The 25,724-nt window shown below is 41.5% G+C and overlaps 2 protein-coding genes across 4 annotated transcripts; both read left to right on the plus strand.

The window, feature by feature from the left end:
* Window positions 1–857: 857 nt before the first annotated feature.
* Window positions 858–10,995, plus strand: pex11g (peroxisomal biogenesis factor 11 gamma). 3 transcript variants are annotated; one of them, XM_086116312.1, is made up of 12 exons: window positions 858–1,167; window positions 1,561–1,644; window positions 1,710–1,757; window positions 3,539–4,100; window positions 5,185–5,287; window positions 5,476–5,531; window positions 5,858–5,924; window positions 6,435–6,477; window positions 6,632–6,797; window positions 7,088–7,121; window positions 7,337–7,368; window positions 7,450–8,137. In XM_086116312.1, exons 3-12 carry the CDS (start codon window positions 1,728–1,730, stop codon window positions 7,485–7,487), a joined length of 1,131 nt encoding a protein of 376 aa, XP_085972438.1. In that variant the 5' UTR covers window positions 858–1,167; window positions 1,561–1,644; window positions 1,710–1,727; the 3' UTR covers window positions 7,488–8,137. The 3 variants fall into 3 exon arrangements, with proteins under 3 accessions (XP_085972438.1, XP_085972439.1, XP_085972441.1); XM_086116313.1 differs by lacking the exon at window positions 1,710–1,757 and having other exon boundaries at window positions 859–1,167; XM_086116315.1 differs by lacking the exons at window positions 858–1,167; window positions 1,561–1,644; window positions 1,710–1,757; ... (5 more) ...; window positions 6,632–6,797; window positions 7,088–7,121 and adding exons at window positions 8,685–8,882; window positions 9,316–9,494; window positions 10,023–10,085; window positions 10,197–10,995 and having other exon boundaries at window positions 7,131–7,368; window positions 7,450–8,058; window positions 8,129–8,202.
* Window positions 10,996–14,723: 3,728 nt separating this feature from the next.
* On the plus strand, window positions 14,724–25,006 carry LOC147202143 (amyloid-beta A4 precursor protein-binding family A member 3). Its single transcript, XM_086116717.1, has 11 exons — window positions 14,724–15,036; window positions 15,627–16,548; window positions 17,347–17,377; window positions 17,890–18,035; window positions 18,468–18,554; window positions 19,032–19,208; window positions 20,506–20,685; window positions 21,887–22,099; window positions 22,379–22,498; window positions 22,749–22,889; window positions 23,948–25,006. Exons 2-11 carry the CDS (start codon window positions 15,640–15,642, stop codon window positions 24,017–24,019), a joined length of 2,076 nt encoding a protein of 691 aa, XP_085972843.1. The 5' UTR covers window positions 14,724–15,036; window positions 15,627–15,639; the 3' UTR covers window positions 24,020–25,006.
* Window positions 25,007–25,724: the final 718 nt, after the last annotated feature.

The following is a 25,724-nucleotide window of genomic DNA, read 5'->3' on the forward strand; positions in this document are numbered from 1 at the left end:
CTCAACATGCTTGTCAAATCCTCAACCCAATGCGCTAGGTAGAGATTACCCCTAGCACTGACTCATACCTGTTTTGGCCCCAGCACCGGGTTAGCTATTTTACACATTTTGGGTGATTTTTAACTCACTGTTTGCAAGAGTGTAACACCAATGTACCTTTACGTACCATATGTTTAGCGGGTTATAATTCCATCTTAACTGTGCTTTTTGCTAATGAATGTTATACCACTGGAAAGCCTATTAGTTTTATTGGGATGAGTTTCTTTATGGGCAAAAAAATAAATAAATTGCTTATTTCACACGCACAAAAAAAAATAAAACACACACTTATTTTTCACTCACCAGAAAAAAAACTCTCAGACGTACAAATAAAAATCACCTCATACACAACCGTTACCTCCAAAAAAATTGTCATACACCAAACTCAAAAATGTTACTCTTTCAAGTTATGAAAAACCTTACTATAAAACACACACACACACAAGCACAAGCACAGAGTTTGCGGCCCATGAAAAAAACAAATTCCACACACCACTGGCATGAAGTGTGAACATTGAAAGTCACTTTTGCTTTGCAGCAAATGGAAACACCTGCAAGGAGAAGTGGCAAGCAAAACATTTGGCTGAAAGTCTCATCCCGAGGCTTGCAGATTGTGGATCAACAAACCTGAGTGAGTCGCATGACAAACATTTCTGTTGACTTGCAAACCGAAACCATGAAGTTTATCCACTGTACACCTGCTTGGGTTACCACACACAGGCCAGTTTCTGTGTTGCTCAGCTGGGCAATTCCCACGATTTACTTGGAAAGGGCTGAAGAGGAATTAATAAAATGAAGAAGGGGGCAAAATATAGTACAGTATTGATTTAGTACTTGCTGTGTGTGTGTGTGTGTGTGTGTGTGTGTGTGTGTGTGTGTGTGTGTGTGTGTGTGTGTGTGTGTGTGTGTGTGTGTGTGTGTGTGTGTGTGTGTGTGTGTGTGTGTGTGTGTGTGTGTGTGTGTGTGTGTGTGTGTGTGTGTGTGTACGCGCGCACATACAGGCGGACTAGTCAACTTGGGGCACCCATTGTCCATTCCACCTGGAGAATCGTTCATTGTGGTGATCGGCAGGCATGACATCGCCTGCTATGGTCTGCCAGACACCCGTTCAACACTGTCAGCTCCCAGGTGACACTACCACCCCCTCCTTCACTAAACCTCATTCAAAAGAAAATATTGTCGGACATCTGTACGCCAGGACACCCCCATGAATCACTCTGTTAACAGATGACCCCATTTGACACGATTGCCTCTTTTCTCCTTTATCGTTTGACTTGATTTAAAAGCATCATGAAGTTGAGTTTAATTATAATTAATTTTACTTTCAACTATATCTATCTATCTATCTATGCATAGATAGATAGATAGTTAGACAGATATACACATAATAATGCATAGTACAGTTTGCTACCTGTTGAAGTGTCTTTTTATGTGTTTTTACTTTTATTTTTAGCTATGTTATGGAACTGCATGTGGTTTGTGTTTGTCACTTCCTGGTTTTCAACAAGTGCACTGACACAGGTCGCATCAGTCTGGCGAGACCAACTCAGAGCACTTTGCCACCAACCTGCTCTGACAATTCTGGAATCTCTGAACAAAATGATGGTAAGAGCACTTTGCAATGTTTTTATCTTCTAATACAACATAGATGTTTTGCCTGATTGATCAAGGGGCTGAATGGGGCGTGAATGGCTGAAAATCCTCAACCAGGCTATACGGTAACATTTATTGATTTGTTTCTTTGACACATTTTTTAAATTAATAAATATTTGAATTTTCTTAGTTTAAGATTTTGCCTTATTTAAAAAGCTTTTATTTGAAATAGCACATCTGAATGTCAGTCTAATTTATTTGCAATGATTTATTCCTAGGTGTTCTTCATTTAAAATGTCTAACATTTAAATATATGCATTCATTTTTATTCAATTTTGCTTGAAATAAGCACACAGGGGAATTAGGTAGACCAGAACGAGCTTCAGTCTGAACAGAGCTGCATTGCATCATACTTTCATCGAACAAGATCATCAAAACACTGCTTGAGAATTGCCTTTTGAAATGATGAAAAGATTCAGTGCTACGAGAAACCACAACAATGAAAAATATTGGGACCACCTACGAAAGATTAGCATTGCAAATGAAAGTTTGGCCAGCGCTTCATTTCATCCTATCGTGGAGATGTCGCTAATGAACTGTCCACAGTGAGTGCATCCACTCAAACTTAAAGCTTAGAATTTCATTTCCAAGTAGACTGATAGAAAAGTCAGTCTCTGTTTCCTCTGTTCTCTGAATGCAAGATGACTCGCCGCGAATCTCGCAGCTTTTTGGTGCAACGCTTCCAGTACACACAAATGTTACTAGAGCAACCAGTGCAGGATGCCGGCTGAGGTGAAGAAGTATGTGGTTGCGTACACTTCCTTCACACTCTGGCTCTCTAAAGGTTGCAACTTTTAGGTGTTCAGACAAAAGATTCCTTACACGGGACCTTATTTACCTCTTCTAAGTTTGGGGTGTCAGCTAACACTTTAACATGTACTCATCCTCCATTAAGCTGAAAGAAGAAGAAAAGGCAACACGTCCATGTTAAATTGCGGTCAAGTTTGTTGATGTGAGAGAAATTAAACCACATCCATCCATCCATCCATTTTCCGAACCGCTTGATCCTCACTAGGGTCGCGGGGGGTGCTGGAGCCTATCCCAGCCGTCTTCGGGCAGTAGGCGGGGGACACCCCGAATCAGTTGCCAGCCAATCGCAGGGCACACAGAGACGAACAACCATCCACGCCCACACCCACACCTAGGGACAATTTAGAGCGTCCAATCAACCTGCAACGCATGTTTTCGGAACGTGGGAGGAAACCGGAGCACCCGGAGAAAACCCACGCAGGCCCGGGGAGAACATGCAAACTCCACACAGGGAGGCCGGAGCTGGAATCGAACCCGGTACCTCTGCACTGTGAAGCCGACGTGCTAACCACTGGACTACCGGGCCGCCAAATTAAACCACATTGAACTTTATTGTGACTTAGTACAATCTCATTCAAAAAGATCTGTTGCGCATGTGCAAAAGGGTCAAATTAGTTCGTGTAGGGTACTGTACCTACACCAAACTAAGAATTTGTTTAAACCCCTTTCGCTATAATATTCAGTCTGTCAGTTTAAATGGACAAGTATGCCACATCCTGACTTGACAATATAGTGTTTGCTCACGTTTCCTTTGTAGAAATTAAAGCCACAGCATCTTCTGTGCACAACCGTCATAATATCACCCCACAGGTTCGATTTAGGTCTGGGCTCTGGCTGGGCCATTTCAAAACATCTTTCTTTTTCTTCTAATGACACAATCCTTGGACTGGGTGTAAAGTGTCGACGCATTCCTTTTTCTCCTGTTGCGTTCTTGTTTTTCAAACGTGTTTGCTGGCTTCAGTGCACTGGGCGGGCATTCATGCAACGGCTACCGTCCTGCTCGAGAAACAAATGTGTTTTGGCTTGTTGTTCTCAGGGGGACAATGTTGACGTCAAGGCTTTGAGGGCCAGGTTCAGCAGCAGCACCAGCGCGTCGCACACGAGCAGCCGGGAAAGTAATTCTCCAAAATCTCCGCGGCGTGGTGTTGGCAGAGGCATGCCACCAACACCAGAGAAGGACATTTTCCGGCCTAGAATGTCTCCTGCAGTGCTTCCACATGTGGCTGATCCAGATGTAGCAACGGTAGCCCCCACCCAGGCCGAGCCAGTTTTATTTTCTCACTCACCTTCTCATACAGGAGTCAGAGAAGTGGTACAGTCTTCACGTGGTAATAAGATTAAACAGACGGGTGAGATGCTGGAAAATTTGATGCTGAGGCGGGCTGCGGGTACCAGAGTCCCTCTTCCAGCTCCAAGATTGACTGCTCTCCCCCCACCGCGACTGAGGAGCGCAATCAATGTCATTCCATTGAGAAAGCCACTTCCCCCTGATGGACCCCTTCCCTTGAAACCCAAACGACCACACAACGTTGACCTAGAGCAATTTTTCAACATCGCCCAGCGAGCTAGGCCACTTCCTGCCTCGGGGACAAGAGAAGGTCAGTGGATATCTGCTTGTTTAAGGACATACGCTATCAGCTAGAAGCGGGTACATTTTTTGGAAGGTATATGGAACGACAGTGAAGAAATGACACTTTGTGAGAATGTCGTCTGCTTACATCTTGTGGATAGCACACATGTATTGTGCATTTACTGTCGCCTCAAAATGACTCACAAAACAATCATTACCTGACAAAATAATTAAGTACAACCAAGGGTTATTATAGTTTAGGAGATGGGTGTCAAACCCATTTTTGTTGTGGGCCACATTTTAGTTCCCGTTTCCCTTGGAGGGCCATTTTGACTGAAATCATATGAATAAGTCAAGAATAACAATTTATTCAACTATTGTTTAAGTTACTGTAATGAGGTGTTTGGCAACAACAAAATGCTTCCAATATCTCTCTTATTTATTACATATGAGAACTTAAAATGTTGGTCCATATTTTAGCAAGCATCATGGAAGTTGCCATGTTTGATTTGCCTTCGCGTGCCGCATAAAATGATGTGGCGGGCCAGAAGTGGCCCCCGGGCTTTGACTTTGACACCTGTGGTTTCGGATTTTCCATTAATAGTTAGTTTTTATTTCATTTTGACTTTTGTTTCTAAATCCAGTTAGGTTTAATTGTTGTTGTTTTTTTACAGCAAGTTTGTTAGGTTTTTTTCTTCCAAAAATGCTGTTTAACTTAGGTTTTTTTTAATTAGTTTTCTATGAGTTCTTTATTTACTCCATATGCAGAGTAACATAATTTAAAAAAACATTTTCTAAATATGGTGCAGTAAAGTGAATGAAATAAAGGATATTTATTTATATAATTATACTAGTTAGTTTTTATAAATGTGAGTTGTAGTTTCAGTTTTTTTTATTTGTTTGTTTTTTTTGGCAGCATTTTCATTTTCATTTTATTTCATGAACAAAAATGTTTGTCTATGTGCCATGTGTGTGACTTAATGAGGAAAAACGTTTGAAAAAAAAATGGATGGATGGTCTACCATCATTGCCCTCGTACTTCCATGTCTACATCTGTTTTCAGTGCTGTTCACGTTCCAAAATTGACACTTTCACCTCAAATGGTTCCTCAGGCTCAGAAACAAGACAAATATCTTTGTCTGGAGTGACTAGTACACCAAATCCTCCTTCAGAACCGATCAATTACAGCGGGCTGCAGAATCAGGTTACCTCTGTGTGAGTATTTGGCATCATCTAGGTCAAGTCTGAGTCAGATGAATTTGTCTAATGTTTCGTTCCACAGAATTTCCTACTCACTCACTCACTCATTTGGGAATGCAAAGGATGTTGTGTAGAAGAAGCTCCTTTTACGACAAGCTCTTGCATTGAATTTTACACCCAACATCTTGTGTTGTTCACTGCAGGGAAGTTGACATCTACCATGATGATTATGATGACATTGCAAACTTGGAAGACCAAGGTAAAAATAAGTGCAATGAAAATTGTATGTACAAGCATGAATTAATACACAATTGGATACATATATTTTTTAATCACTGTAATTAATTTGCCATTTCCATTTTATGAAGTATTTATTTGAACATTACAAAGATCCAACATGATTGAAAGTTTTCTAGCCCTTGATGTATAACAATTGAGGATAACGGGACAAATTCAATTCTGCTTAAAGACCATAAAGCATTGGGCTGGCACTGTTTCACAAAACAGAACTCTGAATTGGAAGACTAGTATGTGCACAGCATGTTAACATTTTTCAAGATAACATCATTTTCTCTGTGTTCTCAGATGACTATGATGATCTATCAAGTGAGGATTTTCCACCGCCACCACCACCACCACCACCTGACATTAGGTACAGTACCGGTATTCATTTATTTGGCTGTTCAATAAAAGAACTGGAAATGAATGGTGGAGCTGCAGTTTCATCCCTGTTCAGGTGTTTGTGTTCCCAACACAGGAGATAGAGAGAGTTCATTTGAGGTTCCCCTTTTTGTTTTGCATTTCAGCGGAACACCCAAAGTCAAACTCAATCTGATCTCTCCTTAGAAAATGTGCATTGAATGAATGACTTTGTTTGTGCCACGTTCATAATATCGCCATCAGCAAATGTTTAGCAGTTGTCCAGTTTAGATAACAAGTAATACTTTCATATTCATGGCATACAAGTATGAGAAAAGTTGACCACTCCAAAACAAAAATAAAACAAAAACGACCTACTTTTTGTCCAGAAAAGGAACATTTGGTGATGTCAGCAGGCTCTTACTCGCTTTAAAAATCTGAATTAGGGCTGTCATTTGCTGTAATTGTCTTGATAAATCAAACGACAGAAAAGAAGCAATAAAGTGTTTTGTGGCTTTTACAGTGTTGACGCCATTGTGGAAAAGGAACTGAGGAAAAAATTCAAGGTATGTGCTTTTCTATAGTTTTTCATTACTCAAAGTTTTATGATTGGTCAGTTAAATTGATTATGCTAAAATGGGCTGTGAAAAATATTATTTTAGTTATTCTACCATTTAAAAATGGATAAGAACTTGAAGTTATCTGTGCTAAACGTGTCAGTACGAGGGTCCACTCAGAGCGTTGCAGACCGTGATGATCAATCCTAACGGTGTCATGAAGAAGCCAGGAAGGAAGGACCTCCATGTGTCTCCAGGGGATGTCGTTGACATCATCCAGCTCACCAACAGCAAGAAAGCTCTTTGCCACAACCGCAGATCAGGAGAATGTAAGTGAATATATCACTTTTGACGTTGTTATTGTGTGAAATGCACCTGACAGAATGTTTTGGTCAAATAGGTAAAAGATATGGAAAATGACATACACTGTATATGTGCATGCATGTTATATCATATTTACGCACACAAACACCTCTTGTTCACATTTATGTATTCTTTTTATGTTAACTGTTCACTTGCTAACAGAAGACTACTTGAAAATAAAGTTCAGTGAGCATTGTCAACATTTGCTGAAAACAAAGAGGCTGCTCGAAGGTTCTTCTTGTGTTCTTTCTTGCAGGTGGCTATGTATCCAGAAAGCTTCTCGTTCGACTGTGAGTTAATGTTACTTTGCAACTTTCATTCATGTGGATCTCGTAACACATACATTATCAGCTTCATTAATGATTATTGTTCTTTAAAAAACAAGTTATTGATGCTGAGGTAGTCAATGGGTCGTGTGGAGAAGAAATGAAAAAGACTCATAAAAGGAAACTTGAATGAAGATTGGGTGATTGATTGCATTGATATTTATCTTCTTCGTTTCCAGGGAAGAAGACTTTTATGACCATTATGTCAGTGGTGAGTTATCTGCGTCCTTAAATGACAACAACGGTTTACTGCAGAATTGCATTTCTTTATTGCCTTTCTTTTCTCTTTCAGAACCACATGACAACGACTATGAGGACACTGATTATTAATCCATGTCAAACTAAACCCAGATAAAGAGATACATACCGATATAGAGATAAATGGATGGCAACAGACTACAGTATATCAAAACTAAATGAACCTGAGAACCAAAACTGCTTGCTACAGAGTTGTATTGTTTATAAACTGGAGGGGGGGGGGGGTATCAATCTTTCATATAGCCTATCAAATGAAGGAAACTGTAGATTTAATTACCCAAGGTTGTTGTACATAATATGGACACTATTGCAGATTTTGCTTGCCTTGAACTCTGAGATCATTTTTAATAAACCCTGCTATTTAAATAAACTTTTTTTCTGATATGTCTGCATTAAAACACTGTTCACAAAAGATGATCCAACTAGTTCCCTAAATATTGTCTTTAATTGAAATAATACAAAAACAGCTGTTATATTAATGATGGTCAGGATAGACAATAAACTACTTGTACGTTAGAGGGCAGTAGTGCCCAGCGTGTCTAGTTAAGCATGAAAGTAGAGGCTCGAGTAGCTCGGTTGTCGACTATTTGAGTCTGAAGTGTTTAGTGATCGAAGTCCAGCAGGCGATTAGAAAAACACGGAGGTAAAGTTAAGGATGTTTTACACAAAAGAATGACAGTCCAGTGGAATTTATTCGTTTATTTTTTTAACAGTTGTGTCAGACATGCAACATTCTGTCGACTGCCTTGTTCGGGTGCTCGAGTCCTACAGGGGAAGAGATAAAGTTGTGAGTAGTCCAACATACACTGGAATTAACAACAAGTACTGCAGCTGTTGGTATTTGAGATGAAACTCAAAAATGTTCGAATGACACGTTGCATCTATTGCAGTTAATCTTCGCTGATAAATTCCTTGAATCTTTATTATATTAAAAAAACAGACCTAAGTTGTACTGTAACTCAAATTAGCTAGTTAGTATATGAGCTGTGTGATGATCCGTAGGATATGGCAATAATGACAATAATATTATACTGTTTATTGTAATTACAAGTAAGGGACTTTAAGGACTTATATTTTTAGAAATAAACTTGTGTATTTAAAAATGATGGATGGATGTTCATTTGAGAGAAAGTTTAATCCTTTTAAGTGCGCCTAATGGTTGTGAAAACACTAACAAAATTGAGTAAATAAATTATCCCGTGAACAATATAAAATACACGCTGTCACTGACATTTTCTGTTTCTGACACAATGTCTTCTCTGCTTACAGATCAGGACACTTTGCTATGGCTCCCAGTTGGTAGGAGGAATTATTTCACGCAAGGCAGAGGCAGATGCTTCGTCCCACAACCTCGGGAAAAGTCTGCTGCTGTTTTCTGCTCAGTTAAGCCACTGCAGGACGGTGCTGAGGCTGTTCGATGATATGTCCATGCTGGCTTACTCCTACAGTTATGGATTTGGAGCCAAGGTCTCCTTTTCTATTTCTAATGGTGACACATGTTCCAAGTGCACCATACTTATTACTTAACACATACTAACAGGCAACACCTGAAATCGGTCTCGTTTTCCTCCCTGCTTTGATTCAATTTCTTTCTGTCCATCCACCTACCCCTAAACGTCTGTTGTGCAGACATTAGGTACCGTAAGGAAATGTAAGGCAGTCATGGAAAAAAATGTTCCTATTAAGAGTCATTCTGCTCATGCACCCTCATTCTTCTAATAGCATATAAACAAAAACAAGCAAATGCACTCTAAATCAATGCTCAAATGTTTTGCCGTATGCCTCTCACCAAAATGTAACTGTGATAGCATCCATCTCACACACAACCCTCATGAGAAAAATGGACGGATGTATGTTTGCTGTGATGTCACCACCAACACATGCTCGATGTTGTCTGAAGGAGAAAGATGGAATCACACGCTGGATATCGGTGCTTACAAATGTAGCCGACCAGCTCTACTACCCGTGCGAACACGTGGCCTGGGCCGCTGATTCTCACCTCCTTGGAGTGAAGTCTGACAGATGGTGGGTCGTCAGTACGGTGCTGTGGGCAACCTCGTTGCTGCTCGGGACACTTAGGTGAAGTCGTCTCTCTGCTTTTCTCAGGTCATCAGTCCTATGGGGCTTTAAGCGTGACTTCACGCATACTTCTGGGTGGTAAAAGTCTTAAGTAATCTGGTAATCTCCAAGTGAATGCCAAGGCATGCAAAAAAGGCAGGCTAGTCTGTTTTGTTTAATTAACTCAGTCAACACTAACAAACATTTTATTCATACTTGTCACAAAATGGAGATTTGGCGTCCAGTTTATCCCGTTAGCAGTGCCTCTCAGTCTTGCGATCTTGTCTGTCCAATAATGTTTTTTACAATATTCACTCTATTCATCCTCCCAACCCACAGATTCTGTTGGATTACTTTCGCTTTCTTGAGGATATTGACAACAAATCGGAACATTTAGATTACACCTGGTGGCACATCCCCAAACACAAGTTTTTTGTCATCATTTCAACTCATGTCAGTAGTCAAACAGTTTTCCGGCACCTTAGGTATGGTGCCTCTTGTTCAGAGTCATTCAGAGTTCATTTGTAATGCTACCTGTGTGTTCTCCAGGTCACTCCGAGTCCTGATGCTGCTCAAGAGGGAGCTTAGGAAATGTCACAAAGACGGAAGCAGGTGGTTTATCTATGTCTTTCTTTTCATTAGGTCCCCCGATCAGAGTAAAGAAGGACAGCATGTGAGATATATATATTTTTGGTCTAAACTCATCTTTTCCACCTCTTGCAGCCACTGTCAAATCCATAGGCAGATGCAGGCGGAGCTGCTTTCGATCCTTGGATGTATGGCAGACCTCGGTAACGCAATCCACTGGATGCCTCATGGCTTCCTCTGGGCAGGACGATTCCCTCCTTGGCTCGTGGGACTGATGGGCACTATGTCCTCTCTTGTTGGTTTGATCAAGATGAAAGAAGGAGACTTTGATCAAACATGCAGTGCTGAGTAATGGATGCTTTTGGTCAGCACTGACCCATTCTTCCATCCATCATAGTCTCTACAACATTTCCTGGGCTGTCCGCGTTGCCTCCTCTGAGTGGGGCCCGTGACGCCTCACCGGGGAGGCGTCCCGGGGGCATCCTTGCTCTGTTCTCGAGCAGTGTTGCCACACTTATCATGAAAAAGTAACTTAGTTACTTTACTGATTACTTAAGTTTAAAAGTAACTCAGCTACTGTACTTCCCTGGCTACTTGGTTTTAAAAGTAACTAAGTTTACACACACACACAAAAATACACACACACATATATATATATGGCAGTCTTTTCTTGGCCTGACATACGTTGGTGTTAATACTGTAATGGTAAAACATATAGTATATGTTTATAAATATAACACAATTAAGGGACCTTCTGCATTAGTTGCAGCCCTGCTTTGCACAACCTGTTGGGACTTTGTCAGCTTGCAAGTGTTTAGTGCTGGGGGACATTTTATATTTTTGCCTGTTACCCTTGAATGAGTTGCCGACACTGTGTTTTGGGCTGTCAAATCTATTTAAAAGATCATTAAATTTCAGAGAGAATGTTCTTTAATGGTTCCAACTTGTCATGGTTTGTCATTTTTATTTTGTTTTTCTAACCGGAGTCTTGGATTTGATTGTGTTTCAACTCCCCAAAGTCTTGGTCTTGGTGAGTTCTGGTCTTGGACAAGTCTTGGTCTTGAGCACAACTATTATTTAGGCTCCTGTAATAACTACAAACGGTAAGCATGGTGGGTCTAAACTGTGACTAAATATAGACTTTCAAATAGTTCTAATAAAAACTTTAACATTTTTAATTGTTGAGTATTGTCATTTAATAGGCTACAAAGACTGGATTAGTGTTCAACATTTTATGTTATTTATGTGACATGCATAAAATCTGCCAGGGAATGCATAGAACTTAATCTCAAATTGAAATGTGTGTGGAGCGGAAAAAAACCTCAACCCTCCCATCTGAACGTTCTGCCACCCTTTCAAAACTTTCTCGAACCGCCACTGCCTGAGGGTCAAATTGTCAAATTGATTTATTGAATCATAGTGTATCCAACAAGCCTGTCATTCTCGTCGCCTTCACCATTTTTAACAAACATCTGTCTTCTTTTCCAGGTAAAAGAGGGAAATTGAACTGATTCGCTACAGAAGCCAATTGTGAAAATATTTTGCTGTTCAAGTATTGTCTTTTAGTCGTGTGCAAGAGGCACCCCGCGCTAAACTGTGTCTTGTCAGCTCTTGTTACTGCCAGTCTCTGTCAGACATGTAAACACTGTTCGCCTTGTTCTGAACTTTACTTATGTGCTTGGTTAACTTAGATGCATGAGTAACTGGACCCTACACTCTTCCATAAGTGGGTCAAAAATGACCCATCATACAATCAATGCGTTTTTATGAAATTTTTGTCATTTTGGTAAAGAATAATCACTTGTATTATATTTAGGACCATACACGAACGATTTCATGTTTGAAATATCTTTATTTTTCACTTTTTAACATTTTTGAAAAAGAAAATTACCCAGAACAGCAATAGAAAAATGTGAGCATCCATAGTGTGTGTCTGTCTGTCTGTCTGTGTATGTGTAGAACAGTCCAGTCATTGATTGACAGTTCCTCTCTCTTTTCCCTGTTTTGGCTTCTTGTTTCATCACTGTATGCAATTCAGACAAACTACCTGCTTCTGGCAGTGATCATTGCACACAGGTACATTGCATTTCCCACACCTATTGTTGACTTTGCGATCTTTGTTACTTGGGCAGATCTGACACCTTTTTCTCTTTGGTCGGCCCTGTGTATTTCTTTCCTGTGTCTGGGTTGTGGCTTTTGTCACCCCGCACCTTTCCATTGCTTCAATAATCGGGGTTTGCAGTTGGGGGCAGCTTTCCAGTCGACTCCTCATGTGTGGTGTGACAAGCTCCTTTGACAGCTCTTTGAGGAACAGCCGTCGTGCATTGGTGATGCCGCTCTTGAAATCTGGGTGCTGAGCCATGAAGAAGGTGTAGGCATTCAAGGTGCCTATGTCAATTATGTTGTACCACAGCACCGTGGCCCACCTCTGTGTTTGGCGCTTGCACGTGTAGTTGCCAACCATCTGGTCAATGGTGTCTACACCTCCTTTTGTCTCGTTGTAAAATGTGATCACTTCTGTTTTTTTCTTTCTGCTATGTTCATCCACTGCTTTGTCGTGGTGCATCGTGCTCAGGAGCACAACAGCTTTTCCTTTCTTTTTGACATAGCTGACCATGGTAAGGCTGTCGTTGAATCCAAACTCTGTGCTGTAAACCTCCCTGGACTCGGAAGGCTTCATCAGAGGAGGGATGTCTGGCTTGTTCTGACCTAGAGTCCCCTAAAGAAGATCTTTAGGCCGTACTTGGCAGGCTTGCTTGGCATGTACTGTAGAAACTTGCACCTACCCCTGAATGGCACAAGCTGTTCGTCCACAGTGACACAATCACTGGGGATGAATCGCTGTCTGCAGTTGACCAGGAACAGGTCCCATACATAGCGGAAGGCTGCCATATGATCTGTTTCCAGGCGGAAGGCTCTGGTCCCCTTATCATCAAAGCGCAAAGTACGGTGAATGTCTTCAAATCTTCCAACAGCCATAGTGGCCTTGTACATGGGATTATGTAGAGGACTTCCGAACAACTCACGGACAGATACATCCCAGTTCTTCTAACTTCCTACAAGCAGGGTCAATCCAATGAAAGCCACGAATTCTTCTTTGGTGACATTTTTCCATTTTTTTCCTCTAGCTGTTGCTACCCTCCGTCCTTCCAAGTTTGTACACTTCATCACCTCTTGGATTATATCATCAGTGATAATGAGCTCCCATGCATCTTTGGGCGAGACAGTGGTACTAAGCCCTTGTACAGGCCCTGACTGTCTTCTGAGGAAATTGTGGCTCTGTGTTCTGCCCTGGGTGGGAGGAAACTCGTTCCAGTAAGAGCCCTTCCGACTCATTCTGTTGGACATGATTTGGACACTTTCTTCTTCAGACGACACATAAGAGGAATCATCTGAGTCAGATTGATCCTGCTCAGTTGGATTTCCAGATGGACGACTGCTACTGCAACCTGGACAATAGTATGGGTCCTCATCAGAAATTTCAGATTCGGAGTCCAACCCTGTTACTGGCTCTTCATCATCCAGCATCTGTCGGACCATTCCAGCTGTGTATCTAGCAGTCATGACACTTTGGATGAGGAAAGACAAGATTGGTGTTTTCAATAGATCAATATGTAGCTATATAAATAAATACACACGCACAACAACACCCACGGACGCACACACACTACATATAGTAATGTTAGCTAACGAGTGTTGGCTAGTTATGATACATGAGCACCACCTGCTTTCTCAGCACGGAAAGAAAACAATTTTGCATATACACTGGCTGTGAAATAGGCTAATTTGTTGATAAATAATAAAATACTCTTTCACAAAACAATCATGAATGACATTCATGAACACACAATGCATATAGTAATTTTGGCTATCTTTGTTAGCTAGTTATAAAGCAGGCCAATTTGTAGATAAATAATAGTCATGAAAGACACACAAACAATATTATATGAAGATAATACTTACACGTATCAGATCTTACTGTGTAAAATAATCTTCCTGAGGGGTGACACTTCTGATATCGTCTGCGTGGTCCACAGTTAATTTATTCCTGACAGCCAAATTTGATTAGAATCAGTGGTTCCTATTGGATTCCATAGAAAATGCACGCGGGTCATTTTTGACCCACTTATGGAAGCTTGGGGTAGTAATACAAAAACGGAAATTTCTTAAAATGTGTAAAAGGTAAGTTAAAATTGTGAATGACATTATATTAAAAACCGTGTTTTTTGAGGAATACCTGGAATATGAAATGATAACAAATTTTCAACTCACCGGGTCATTTTTTACCCACTTATGCATCTAATATTTGAGTTTTAGCCTAGGTGTACCACGACAACGAATCATGGTTTCACTGTATTCTTGTCTGTCGGACCGATTTCGATTTGAAAAATACATTCGAAGTTTTAGGTCGATGGGATCTTTTTCTATTGAGGTGGACTGAGCCATGCTAGTGACGTCAAACTATGGAGCTGGTGGTGCATTCATCAACACGGATTTTTTTTATATTCCATTAACTCACGTCTCGTTTACGATACAAAACGTCAACATTCTTAACGCTCGTATTACGTGATTTCGATTTTTTACTAATGAATATGTCCTACTATCTTAAATTAAATATAAATATGTAAAAAACAATCACTTACCTTGTGAAGCTGCTGGTTGGATCATTGGGTTCTTACAAAAACTATAAAACCCGAATGCACCCTCATTACAAGACAACACCGTCAGCGAGTAAATAATGAAGCCGAAGTATGTTTTCTTCAGGATCGGAACATTAATAGACAAAGCTTGTGTTTGTTGCTTAGCCTAGTCCTTAGAATTTTGTGAAGATACCACATTTAATGGGTTCCTTGTTGTTAATATGACGATTAAAACCCTCAGGGAAAGACCCCAGCGCATATTAATTTATATGTCGTGGCACCAACAGACAACTCCACCTGAGCACAAAGAAAGTCAGCGAGACACGAAAAATCAGGTCAGATGTTATTTTTTTCCTCTCATTTGTGCATTGCGTTAAAATATTTGGTTGAGTTTATCTTCGTGGCCCCAGTTGTTGAAGTCATCCGCTAGCTTTCGGCTCCGTCACTCCTCAAATTAGTTAGCTCCATGTTTAATTCTTGTAATTACAATTTTCCATCTGTTCACGCCAGTCATCAATTTATTCAGGAGTTTGCTTCATTCTTTCAACGACATTGAACTTCAAGAATGGAATTCCGAAATTAAACGGTGTGAAAATGTCACCGTAGCAGCGTACTGTACAATGGCAATGGTATTACACATTCAAGGCACACGTGGATTGGCAATCTCGGGTTGTGGTTTTAGTTTAATTTATAGACACAAGGTCTGTAGATTACCTTGCGAATCCTTTTCAAACATGTTGCAATGCACTTTGTGCTGCGCTTATCTCAATGGCCAAGGGCCATGTGTTTTACAAGTTGCTCCAGACGTTGCTTTCGAACATTCAGAGCATAATCTTTCTTGCCGAGCTGTATTCCAGTGCAATGAGGCACTCATCTCATGTCCAAGTTCATGAATGACAAACGGGCATTTTTTTACTTCCCACAGGCCGAGTTGAAAAATGGACCCCAACCACAGCTCTCTTGGCGTGTCATCTCCTGCACCCTCACACAACCACAGCTTGACATCTATTGATAAAGGCCCTGGTGTTGTTGAGCTCGATTCACATGTGGGGGAGTTGGACTTGTACAACATCATAGAGCCTCCTCCTTTAGAGTGGAAGTCTGACTCCTCCACTGAGGCTGGCTCAACAGAAGACCTGGACGACGGCAGCTTCCTCTCTCCTTCTGGCTATCTGGAAAAGGCCAGCTCAGATGAAGTCCATGTGAATGGCACCCTGGCTTCACCTGATGTGAAGCAGCAGGAGCTTGTGGCAAACAGCACAGAGTTGAAAAAGGAGAAGAAAGTTGAAGTGGAAGATGTGGATAGCATTCAACAGACAGCACATGATGCAAATGCGCAGGATGAAGAAGCTAACCAAATACAAGGCGATGAAGACCACACCCGTATCCAAACATTGCTCTGCCAACTTCAGATGATGGGGGAAGAAGCTCATACTTGTCCCAGAACATCGCCTTGCCTCACTGAGTATCCACACTCGGGGCCCTGTGATCTTGACGAATGTTCTTTGTTATCAGCCTTACCAGAGGACAGCACTGAAACCACTGGGTTGTTGTTTTCTGAAAGCAACCAGAGAGATGTGTTGGGACTGCTGCAGTGCACAGACATCAGCGCTAAGCCACATCACAGCTGCTATCCCCTCAAAGGAGAAATGGATGCTGTAGTGTCCGTTTCCTACAACCAGGAAGATGCCGAGAGTTTCTGGGGGCCGCATGGGAATAATCAACAGCAGCCATACAGGGAAGAAGGCTTGGTCAACTTGCAGCCTGACACTGACTTTCTTGAGCCGGTATGGGTGAAATTGAGGGAAGAGGGACAAGAGGGGGAGGTTTCTGCAGAGCACGAGCAGGTTGGTTTAATTATAACTGTCACGAGAAGTTCATTTAGCAGATGAAGTAATGACAGAAAACCGGTCTGTTTGCTTGCTTTATTTATGCAAAGACCACATTTTTCATCCAATGTTAGGGTACAGTGATCCCTCGCTATTTCGCGGTTCGTTTATCGCGGCTTCAGTGCATCGCGGATTTTTTCAAACATATTTCACAAACATTTATCATAAAGATAAAAAAGTAAATCTAATAATATACAGTAGTTATGTGTGGTGGCCCGGTGGTCCAGTGGTTAGTGCGTCGACCTCACAGTGCAGAGGTCGTGGGTTCGTCTTCCTGTGTGGAGCTTGCATGTTCTCCCTGGGCCTCTGTGGGTTTTCTCCAGGTACTCCGGTTTCCCCCACATATTCCAAAAACATTCATGGCAGGCTGATTGAACACTCTAAATTGTCCTCAGGTGTGAATGTGAGCGCGGATGGTTGTTCGTCTCTGTGTGCCCTGCGATTGCCTGGCAACCGGTTCAGGGTGTCCCCCACCTACTGCCCGAAGACGGCTGGGATAGGCTCCAGCACCCCCCGCGATCCTTGTGAGGATGAAGCGGATCAGGAAATTAATGGATGGATGGATAATTATGTGTTGATAGGTAAAATATTTAAAATCATTTGTAATATAACTTAGACTCTAGTACTGAATTGTTTCTAATAATGATCAGAATTGGCTTTGACTGAGCAAATAGATAAGTTACCTAATCAGAAATCGCTTCCTAATTATTAATTATCTCAAGTGCTGATTGCAGTCTGATTCTGTTGCTATTACAGGATGCTGATGATCAGCCTTCATACAAAGATGGTAAGTCTTAATTGATGATTTTGACAATGGAGCGGCCGTACAATGCGTATTTTGTGCCTTTCCTTCAAGTGCCAAATTAGGGAACAGATCATTCTAAAATCTGTGTACTGTATTGTGTTCTTGTAGTTGCTTGGAAAATCTGTCAGAAGTGCTATTTTTGTAATAAAAATACAAATTATGGGAGCACAGTAATTGAAGAATTATTTTTCACACATCATATCATAATTATAGTTCCCTTGTAATGTTGTAATTGAAGCGATGTCCTAGAATTATAGTTGCCCCCATCATTTGATCGGAAATCGGGACAGATCACGTGATTTTCAACTCATCATTGTCGACTGAAAAAGAGGATTTTTTTTTCTCAATTTCTATCCAGACGGTATATACTTAGCTCTATATTTTTGATGCTGCTGTACTCTATATTCGCAGCAATTCTGCACCAAATCAGCAGTCTTGAATGGCTCCCTTTGTGACAAACGCAATCACACCATTTTAGTGCCTTTACCTTCCAGTGCCTGGTCCATGTGACCCTGAAGACCTCTTGGATGGAGTTATATTTGGTGCAAAGTACCTGGGCTCAACACAACTCAAGTCGGAGAAGAACCCATCTACCAATGCCCGTATGGCACAGGCTCAGGAGGCGGTGGACCGTATTAAGGTAAACTCCTTTGTGGGTTCATGCTGTACTGTAAATCTTAACACTTTGGTAGATGACATCAGCTGTTCATTTCAACTTAAGGCAGTGACTTCCAACCAGCGTGCCGGGGCACATTATTGTGCCGTGAGAGCTTGAATCGTGTGCTGCGGGAAATTGTCAAATTTCAATTAATTGGTGAGAAAATGATTTGTTAAATTTAAATAATGTATCTTTATCCATCTATCTATGCCAGCAACTTATGGTGATGGAAAGAACAAGTAAATGATATTCTATACGATGGCAAAAATTATGAAATTGTCATATTTATCCTTTTTGTGACAATTTTGTTTGGTGGTGTGCCGTGCGATTTTTCAAACTTAAAATATGTGCCTTGGCTCAAGTAAAGGTTGGGAATCACTGGTCTAGCTATTCATTCTTTCTAATTTCTTTCAGGCCCCAGAAGGGGAATCCCAACCAATGTCCGAGGTGGATCTGTTCATCTCCACTCAGAGGATCAAAGTTCTCTCAGCTGACACACAGGTGGGATTTCCCAAATGTTTTTTTTTTTTTTTTTTAGCAAACACGCTAACCAAACAGTTACCCTCACAAGACTGCAAGTCTTGTAAGTTTTTAAATACTTCAGTATTCTGTAGCTCAACAGATCGATTGACAATCTATTATTCATGTCGTCACGATCTGGCAAAATTGTCACCGCTCCAAAATCACTACTTTTCAACGCTTATTTCTTGAGTTACCAAAACGGCGCCTCATGAATGCTGGTTTTATACTTTACCTTACCGATCCCCAGGTCTTACACTTAAGGAGGGCGCATCTTACTTATTGTAATCGATTACAGATGTTCAGCCAGTTTGAAGGGAAACCAGACTTAACTCATTCACTCCCAAAGACGTTTTTAAACGTCTTTTCAGACTTGGTCTAGAATTGGCTGGTACTGAATGAGTTTAATTGTTCGATTTTCAAGAAAATGTTCCTTTTGTGCGTCCTGTGTCCACCCAGGAGGCCATGATGGATCACTCTTTGCAGATGATTTCTTACATCGCAGATATTGACGATATCGTGGTCCTGATGGCACGCAGGAAGCGAAAAGGGCAGGAAACTGCCTCATCTTCATCCTCATCTTCCTCCCAGCCTCAGAAGTGCTTAATGATCTGCCACGTCTTCTCCTCTGTGGATGTGAGTTTGTTCTTTACATGGAAACATTTAGACCTTGTACTGTATTCCTGTTGTTGTTTTTATCTCCACCACAAGCAAGGATGCTTTGAAAGCAGTTTGTATGTTGGTTACATTGCTTGTTACGAGGTTAGGTTATCCTGTTAACACATAAATTAGACAATCTTAGGCCCACCGGACAACGACTGATGCAGAAGAACCCGACTGAAGTGTCATGCAATGGGCTGGTGGTTTTTCTGCAATTCCAAATTGAAATTGCTGGTGAATGGCATTGCAGCATCACAGAAAAAAAAAGTTACATTATTTTTGCGGGTTCTAAGCCTCAGCAAGACTCTGCCGGCCTCCTGCCATGGTGCTGCCAAGTCGGTAATATACGGTACGCTCTCCTCCAAAGGTATTGGAACGCGTTAGCGTTGGCATCTGTGGCACATGGAGATGGGTGACTTGAAATAGGCTGTTTTGTTGCTTATTCCACCCTCTTTCAGTTCTTATTTGTTTCTGGGGGATTCTCCTTTCAGTCTCCTGTTGCATGCATGCTCTATTGCAGGGGTATCAAACTCATTTTTTCCGCGGGCCAGATTTTAGTTGCAGTTTCCCTTGGCGGACTGTTATGACTGAAACTATATAAAGAAGTCAATAATAACGGTTTATTCACTTAATGTTTAACTTACTGAAATGAGGGGTTTGTTAACAAGAAAAAGCTTACAGTATCACTCTTATTTATTAGAAATGAGAATTTTAAATTTTGGTCGAGATTTTAGCAAGCATCATGAAAATTGACATCTTTGATTTGCTTTCGCGGGCCACATAAAAGATGTGGCGGGCCAGATCTGGCAATCAGGCCTTGAGTTTGACACCTGTGCTCTGTTGGGTTCAAGTCCGTTGATTGCCTTGGTCAGTAAAAGACCTTGTACTTCATTACAAGACTGGATGATTGGATGTTGTGAGGTTTTCTTCTGTATCTCATGGTGGAGTGCCTGAACCTCACTTATAAGTAACATTTGTTTGTTTGGCTTGGAACTCGGAAAAACTCGTACATTGCGGCACTTGTAAGTGAAGATGCGACTGCAGCAATAATCTGAGCTAAAACTGGCATTGCTTTCTTTTGTTCAATGTCAATGTTATCCAAGTCCAGATTTGTACCCGATTTCAAACCTCACGTGGCTTAGAATCTGTCCCGGTCAAATTAAAATTTCATGTGGTTTTTATTAGGTAGAAACGGTACTGAATGAAATGTGGCGATAATAAAAATGTGATTTGAGAATGGCAGTCTGAACAAGGCCTTTGCGTCTCCATCCAGGCCCAGATCATAGCTCAGGCTATCGGCCAGGCATTTGGAGTGGCCTACCAGCAATTCCTTCAAGCCAGTGGCATCAAGGCCAGCGATCTGCAGCCTGGCCAGTACAGCGACTACCTGGAAAGTCAGGAGCTCTATAATGCAGACCTGGCCCACTTCTCTGACTCCCAGAACATCAGAGAGGTAAGTACAGTATGAGTTTTTCTCTCAACTAGACCAAACTACTGCTTTTTTTTCCTCACTCAGACTCACCTTCTCTTAGTCCCTTATCTTAAAAGACTTGTTTCAGTATGCTCCTGAAAGTACAGTGGCACTCCTAAAATGGAATAAAATATGTTGCAGGCTCCAATTTTTGGTTGCGTTTGTTCAAATATCAAAACAATTTCTCCAGATTATAATTATTTGAAATGATCATTTTCAAAATTAAACCCTTGCCTTCAATTGTTTGCGGCCCAAGCAATTTTTATACATTTAATTTTAGTATGAAAAATGTTAAGCATATGTTAATAAGATCTGGGGGGGGGGGGCTTTTGTTTGAATGATAAATGATGACGGTGTAAATCGGAAACTAATGTGAAGGATTCACAAATGTTTGTAACATTTTTGTTGCGCAAGTCTAAATAGAAGTGAACAATCGTTTTTAGTTTTAAAAAATTACTATCTCAAACGTATTTACCGTAAGTATTAAGACATAAGGACAAAAGTATGGTGGAGTGCACTGCATGGGCAGTGGCGGAGTGAGACTTTTATCTTTGGTGTGGCCGAGGGGTGGTCTCATTACCTTCTTTGAATACATTTGTAAATTAAATAGTCCAATTGCATCCCAAGAAAGCCTGAATTTTCACATAAAACATGCCCATTCTTGCTTCTAAACTGGCATCACTTGGTCACACATACATTAATAAAATCTCCACTTTCAGCCTAAAAACAATCCCCCCCAAAAATAGACCGCTATAGATGTCAAGTTTAATATTTCACCTAATTGACGCACTGTAGAAGTGTTCGACTAAGCTGTTATATGAACTTCTCACCTGTAGAGGGTTCTAACAGACAACTGCAGTGCTGCAAGATGGCAACATGTCATTGAATTATCAGCAGGAGTGGCAGCAGGATTGGTGGTCGATTGCAGGGGGAGGCCAGTGCCACCCCTCTCGCTCCGCTTGTGTCTGTGGGACATTTCAATTCCTATTCTTCTCCCCTTTTTGAGTCTGCTTCCTCTTCTGGAATAGCTGCCACCAAAAAGTCAGTCACAAAAGAGGTGAACGACTTTATAACGTTCCACTGTAGAAAAATGTTGATGAATGCCACATTCAATCACTTGACCCTGCATTAACGGCACAGTCTAATGACATTCACTGCAACAGTTTTTCAATCTCTGGCTCAGGTTGCTATCACCAAGGCCCCAGGGGAAATTTTGGGGTTGGCAGTGGTGGAATCAGGCTGGGGCTCTATCGTACCCACAGTGATGGTGGCCAATCTCCTTCACGGAGGTCCTGCTGAGCGCTGTGGCGAGCTCAGTATCGGTGATCGCATCATGTCTGTCAACGGCACCAGCATGGTGGGTCTACCCATCACCACCTGCCAAAATATAATTCAGGTAAGAGATGCACATGAATAAATAGTATTGTTATGCCATTAAAACTGGTACTATTGTTCTTGAAATTATACAAAAATTATATATTGAATGAAAAGGGTACGTTATAGTGCTTTTTCCAAACAAAGGTGATGTGCCATGAAATGACAATCGTCCTTGGTCAACAATCCACTTTCATTAATATTTTAAGATATTTAATTTGTCATGATTGTTTACAGGTCCTGATTATAACTTTGTCCATTACACTGAGCACTTGGACATTCAAAGTTGTGTTTATCTCAGGACTTGAAAAGCCAGAAGTATGTTAAACTCAGCATTGTCCACTGCCCTCCTGTCACCATGGCGATTATCAGGAGACCAGATCCCAAGTATCAGCTTGGTTTCAGCGTGGAGGATGGCATCGTAAGTCATGTTCATGTTTTATTGTATTCTGTCTGCTTGGTTGGGATAAAAATGCGGATCAACGACAAAAATGTAACCTAGATATTGAAAAAATGTTGCTGTCACTGTTTGGAGACGCCCAAATGAAGGAAATTAGAACATAGTATATTGGCAAATATGCACAAATATCTTAACTTGAGTATTTATTTGAATGCGTAAGTTTACAAAAGTGCATGTTCAAACAATTAAAATGCATCCTTATTTTCCTCAGATCTGTAGTCTAATGCGAGGTGGTATCGCAGAAAGAGGAGGCATCAGAGTCGGACACCGCATCATTGAGATTAACGGACAGAGCGTCGTTGCCACACCGCATGACAAAATCATTCAGATCCTTACGAATGCAGTTGGAGAGGTAAGGGGTCGAGTTGGGATGCACCAAAATAAACATTCTTGGCCGACACAGAAAATGAGGAAACCAATGCTGCAACCCCCCCCCCAAAAAAACCCTAAAAAACAACAAACAAAAAATCACAATCCTTCACCTGATCATTTTCTGCACTTTAACTTAAATAGTTAAATCTCAGTTTCTGTAATTCTTTGATTATTTTAGTTTGAATATACATATTTAGCTGAGTGTGTTCAATTTGGAGGAGTATTTGATACCGAATTAACTTAATGGTAGTTACAGAGGCTCATGGTTACTACGTCTAAAATAAGGCTGATATTTTCTTAAATGTATTTGGCCACATTTAGAAAATAAAAATGTGATAAATATTTAGGAGTCACTCCCAAGTATGGGCCCCATGTGAGGTAACAGTGTTGATCATTTTCTTTACTTTAATTCAGTAGGAATTGAGCCATGGAGATGGTTGGTTCATGACACGAGTCAGTGACATGAACTCATCTTTAGCACCAGTCTGCGGGAAATTACGTCAATGAGATACGATCATCATCATCTCATTTCTTCAAACGTTTTTCCCTCCTCCCACCACGCTCCTGTCAATCTACTCGTCTCCTCAGTGGGATTTCTGGTGGTCGGAGCTCAAATGTAAACGGAGGCGTGAGGAATGAGAACCTAGGCACTTACAAATAGAGAAATAAGATGAGCCCCTACACGCAGAACCGTATTTACTTGCATAATTGCGTCACATGACGTCGTGCTTTGTGGCCATGTGTCGTCACTTCACGGTCACATTCCATTCACATTTGAAGTCACATTTATTTTAATAACATCGGTAGAACTCGGTGGTCACCAGCCCGGGGGAATTTTGGCTTTGATTTACCCGTGTCAAAGCACCACCTTCGCTCAGTTCAACGGGCCGACCGCGCATTCTTGCATCATCACTACATCCTGGTTAGTTTTAGGCAGCCAAAATTTTCGGTGCATCCTTAGGTTCAAGCACTCACAATTAGATGCACTCTTTGGGTTGCAGAGTTAAGTATATTGTCTGTTTTTTTTTTTATCCACAGATTCACTTGAAGACCATGCCTGCCTCAACGTATCGACTTTTAACGGGACAAGAGCAGCCAGTATTTCTTTGAACTAGTACAACTGATCAGTGTCATAAGATCCACAGGCATTTGCCACACTAGCACATTTGCAATAACCGCATTGCCACCTTGAACACAACTAAGTACAATCGTTTCTATTTTTAGAACGTATGTTGGAGAAATGCAAAAACACAGAGATGGGTTTATATTGCTTCGTTTAAGATTAGCAGGTATGAAACAAGGCCATAAATAGCTGAGATGATATAATCTACACTGTAGGTGCAATGGTTTACAGTTCACCAATTTACATAATGAATCATATTTTGCCTCTAATGGTTTTTTTTGGCCTTCCAGTTTGTGTTTTTTTTTTTTGACAAGCCCGTACTACCTGAATAACATTACTAATCCAGTGACTGTGCACCTACATGAACAACACAGGCCTAATTTAATCTTCATGGATGACAATGCTCCAGCTCATCAAGGTCGCATCAATAGAGAACAGCTGGTGGACCTCAAATGGAATGGTCTGCACTTTCTCCAGACCTGAATCCTATTGAAAAGCTGTGGGATCAGCTGAGTTGCCATGTAGAGGCTTGAAATGCTGCACCCCAGAACCGCAATGACCTGAGGGCTGCCCTTTAATAGTAGGATGCCATGCCTCAGCAGACAATAGTTTGACCTGTGAACAGCATGGGACAATGTCGTCAGGCTGTTATTGATGCTCAAGTGCACATGATGAGTTATTGACAATTTGACATTTTTTGTTGTGGTGTACCCCCCATTGTTAACTTTTGTTTCAATGAATTGTTTGAGATGAGGAAATCACCAGTGCATTTTTCTACTTAAATGCCCTATGTTCATTATATAATATCACTGTCACCTGAACTTGATACATTTTCCACAAATTCCACGTGAAAGCCAAATATCTTGTGAGTAGTGTATATGCTTATTTTAAGACAACTGCCATTTGACATAGAATTCTGTATTTTTAAATGGAATTGCCATTTTGGATGTTCATTAAACATATGTAGAATATTGGCATTTAGTCATCGATTGTATGAATAACAATGTGACACACCGGTACCGGTATATATATATATATATATACACACTTCCCCTCCGTGAGCCGTCACCTTACCGTGGTGGAGGGGTTTGTGTGTCCCAATGATCCTAGGAGCTAAGTTGTCTGGGGCTTTATGCCCCTGGCAGGGTCACCCATGGCAAACAGGTCCTAGGTGAGGGACCAGACAAAGCACGGCTCACAAAGCCCCTTATGATAGATAAAATCGATGGCACTCAGTTTCCCTTGCCCGGACGCGGGTCACCGGGGCCCCCCTCTGGAGCCAGGCCTGGAGGTGGGGCTCGTTGGCGAGCGCCTGGTGGCCGGGCCTACACCCATGGGGCCCGGCCGGGCTCAGCCCGAAGAGGCAACGTGGGTCCCCCTTCTCATGGTCTCACCACCCGTGGGAGGGGTCAAAGGGGTCGGGTGCAATGCGAGCTGGGCGGCAGCCAAAGGCGGGGACCCTGGCGGTCCGATCCTCGGCTGCAGAAGCTAGCTCTTGGGACATGGAATGTCACCTCTCTGGCAGGGAAGGAGCCCGAGCTGGTGTGTGAGGTAGAGAAGTTCCAACTGGATATAGTCGGACTTGCCTCCACACACAGCCTGGGTTCTGGTACTAGTTCTCTCGAGAGGGGTTGGACTCTCTTCCACTCTGGAGTTGATCATGGTGAGAGGCGCAGAGCAGGTGTGGGCATA

Source organism: Hippocampus guttulatus, chromosome 7, assembly GCF_054856545.1.
Source record: "Hippocampus guttulatus isolate MCC_2025c chromosome 7, RoL_Hgut_1.0, whole genome shotgun sequence".
Classification (NCBI taxonomy): domain Eukaryota; kingdom Metazoa; phylum Chordata; class Actinopteri; order Syngnathiformes; family Syngnathidae; genus Hippocampus; species Hippocampus guttulatus.

Coding starts and splice junctions, on each gene's coding strand:
- pex11g (XM_086116312.1), top strand. CDS start 1,728: ATGGCTGAAAATCCTCAACCAGGCTATACG. Junction 5,532..5,857: donor TGCAAACTTGGAAGACCAAG/GTAAAAATAAGT, acceptor CTGTGTTCTCAG/ATGACTATGATGATCTATCA. Junction 7,369..7,449: donor TTATGACCATTATGTCAGTG/GTGAGTTATCTG, acceptor TTTCTCTTTCAG/AACCACATGACAACGACTAT.
- LOC147202143 (XM_086116717.1), top strand. CDS start 15,640: ATGGACCCCAACCACAGCTCTCTTGGCGTGTCATCTCCTGCACCCTCA. Junction 22,100..22,378: donor CCTGCCAAAATATAATTCAG/GTAAGAGATGCA, acceptor TGTTTATCTCAG/GACTTGAAAAGCCAGAAGTA. Junction 22,499..22,748: donor TCAGCGTGGAGGATGGCATC/GTAAGTCATGTT, acceptor TATTTTCCTCAG/ATCTGTAGTCTAATGCGAGG.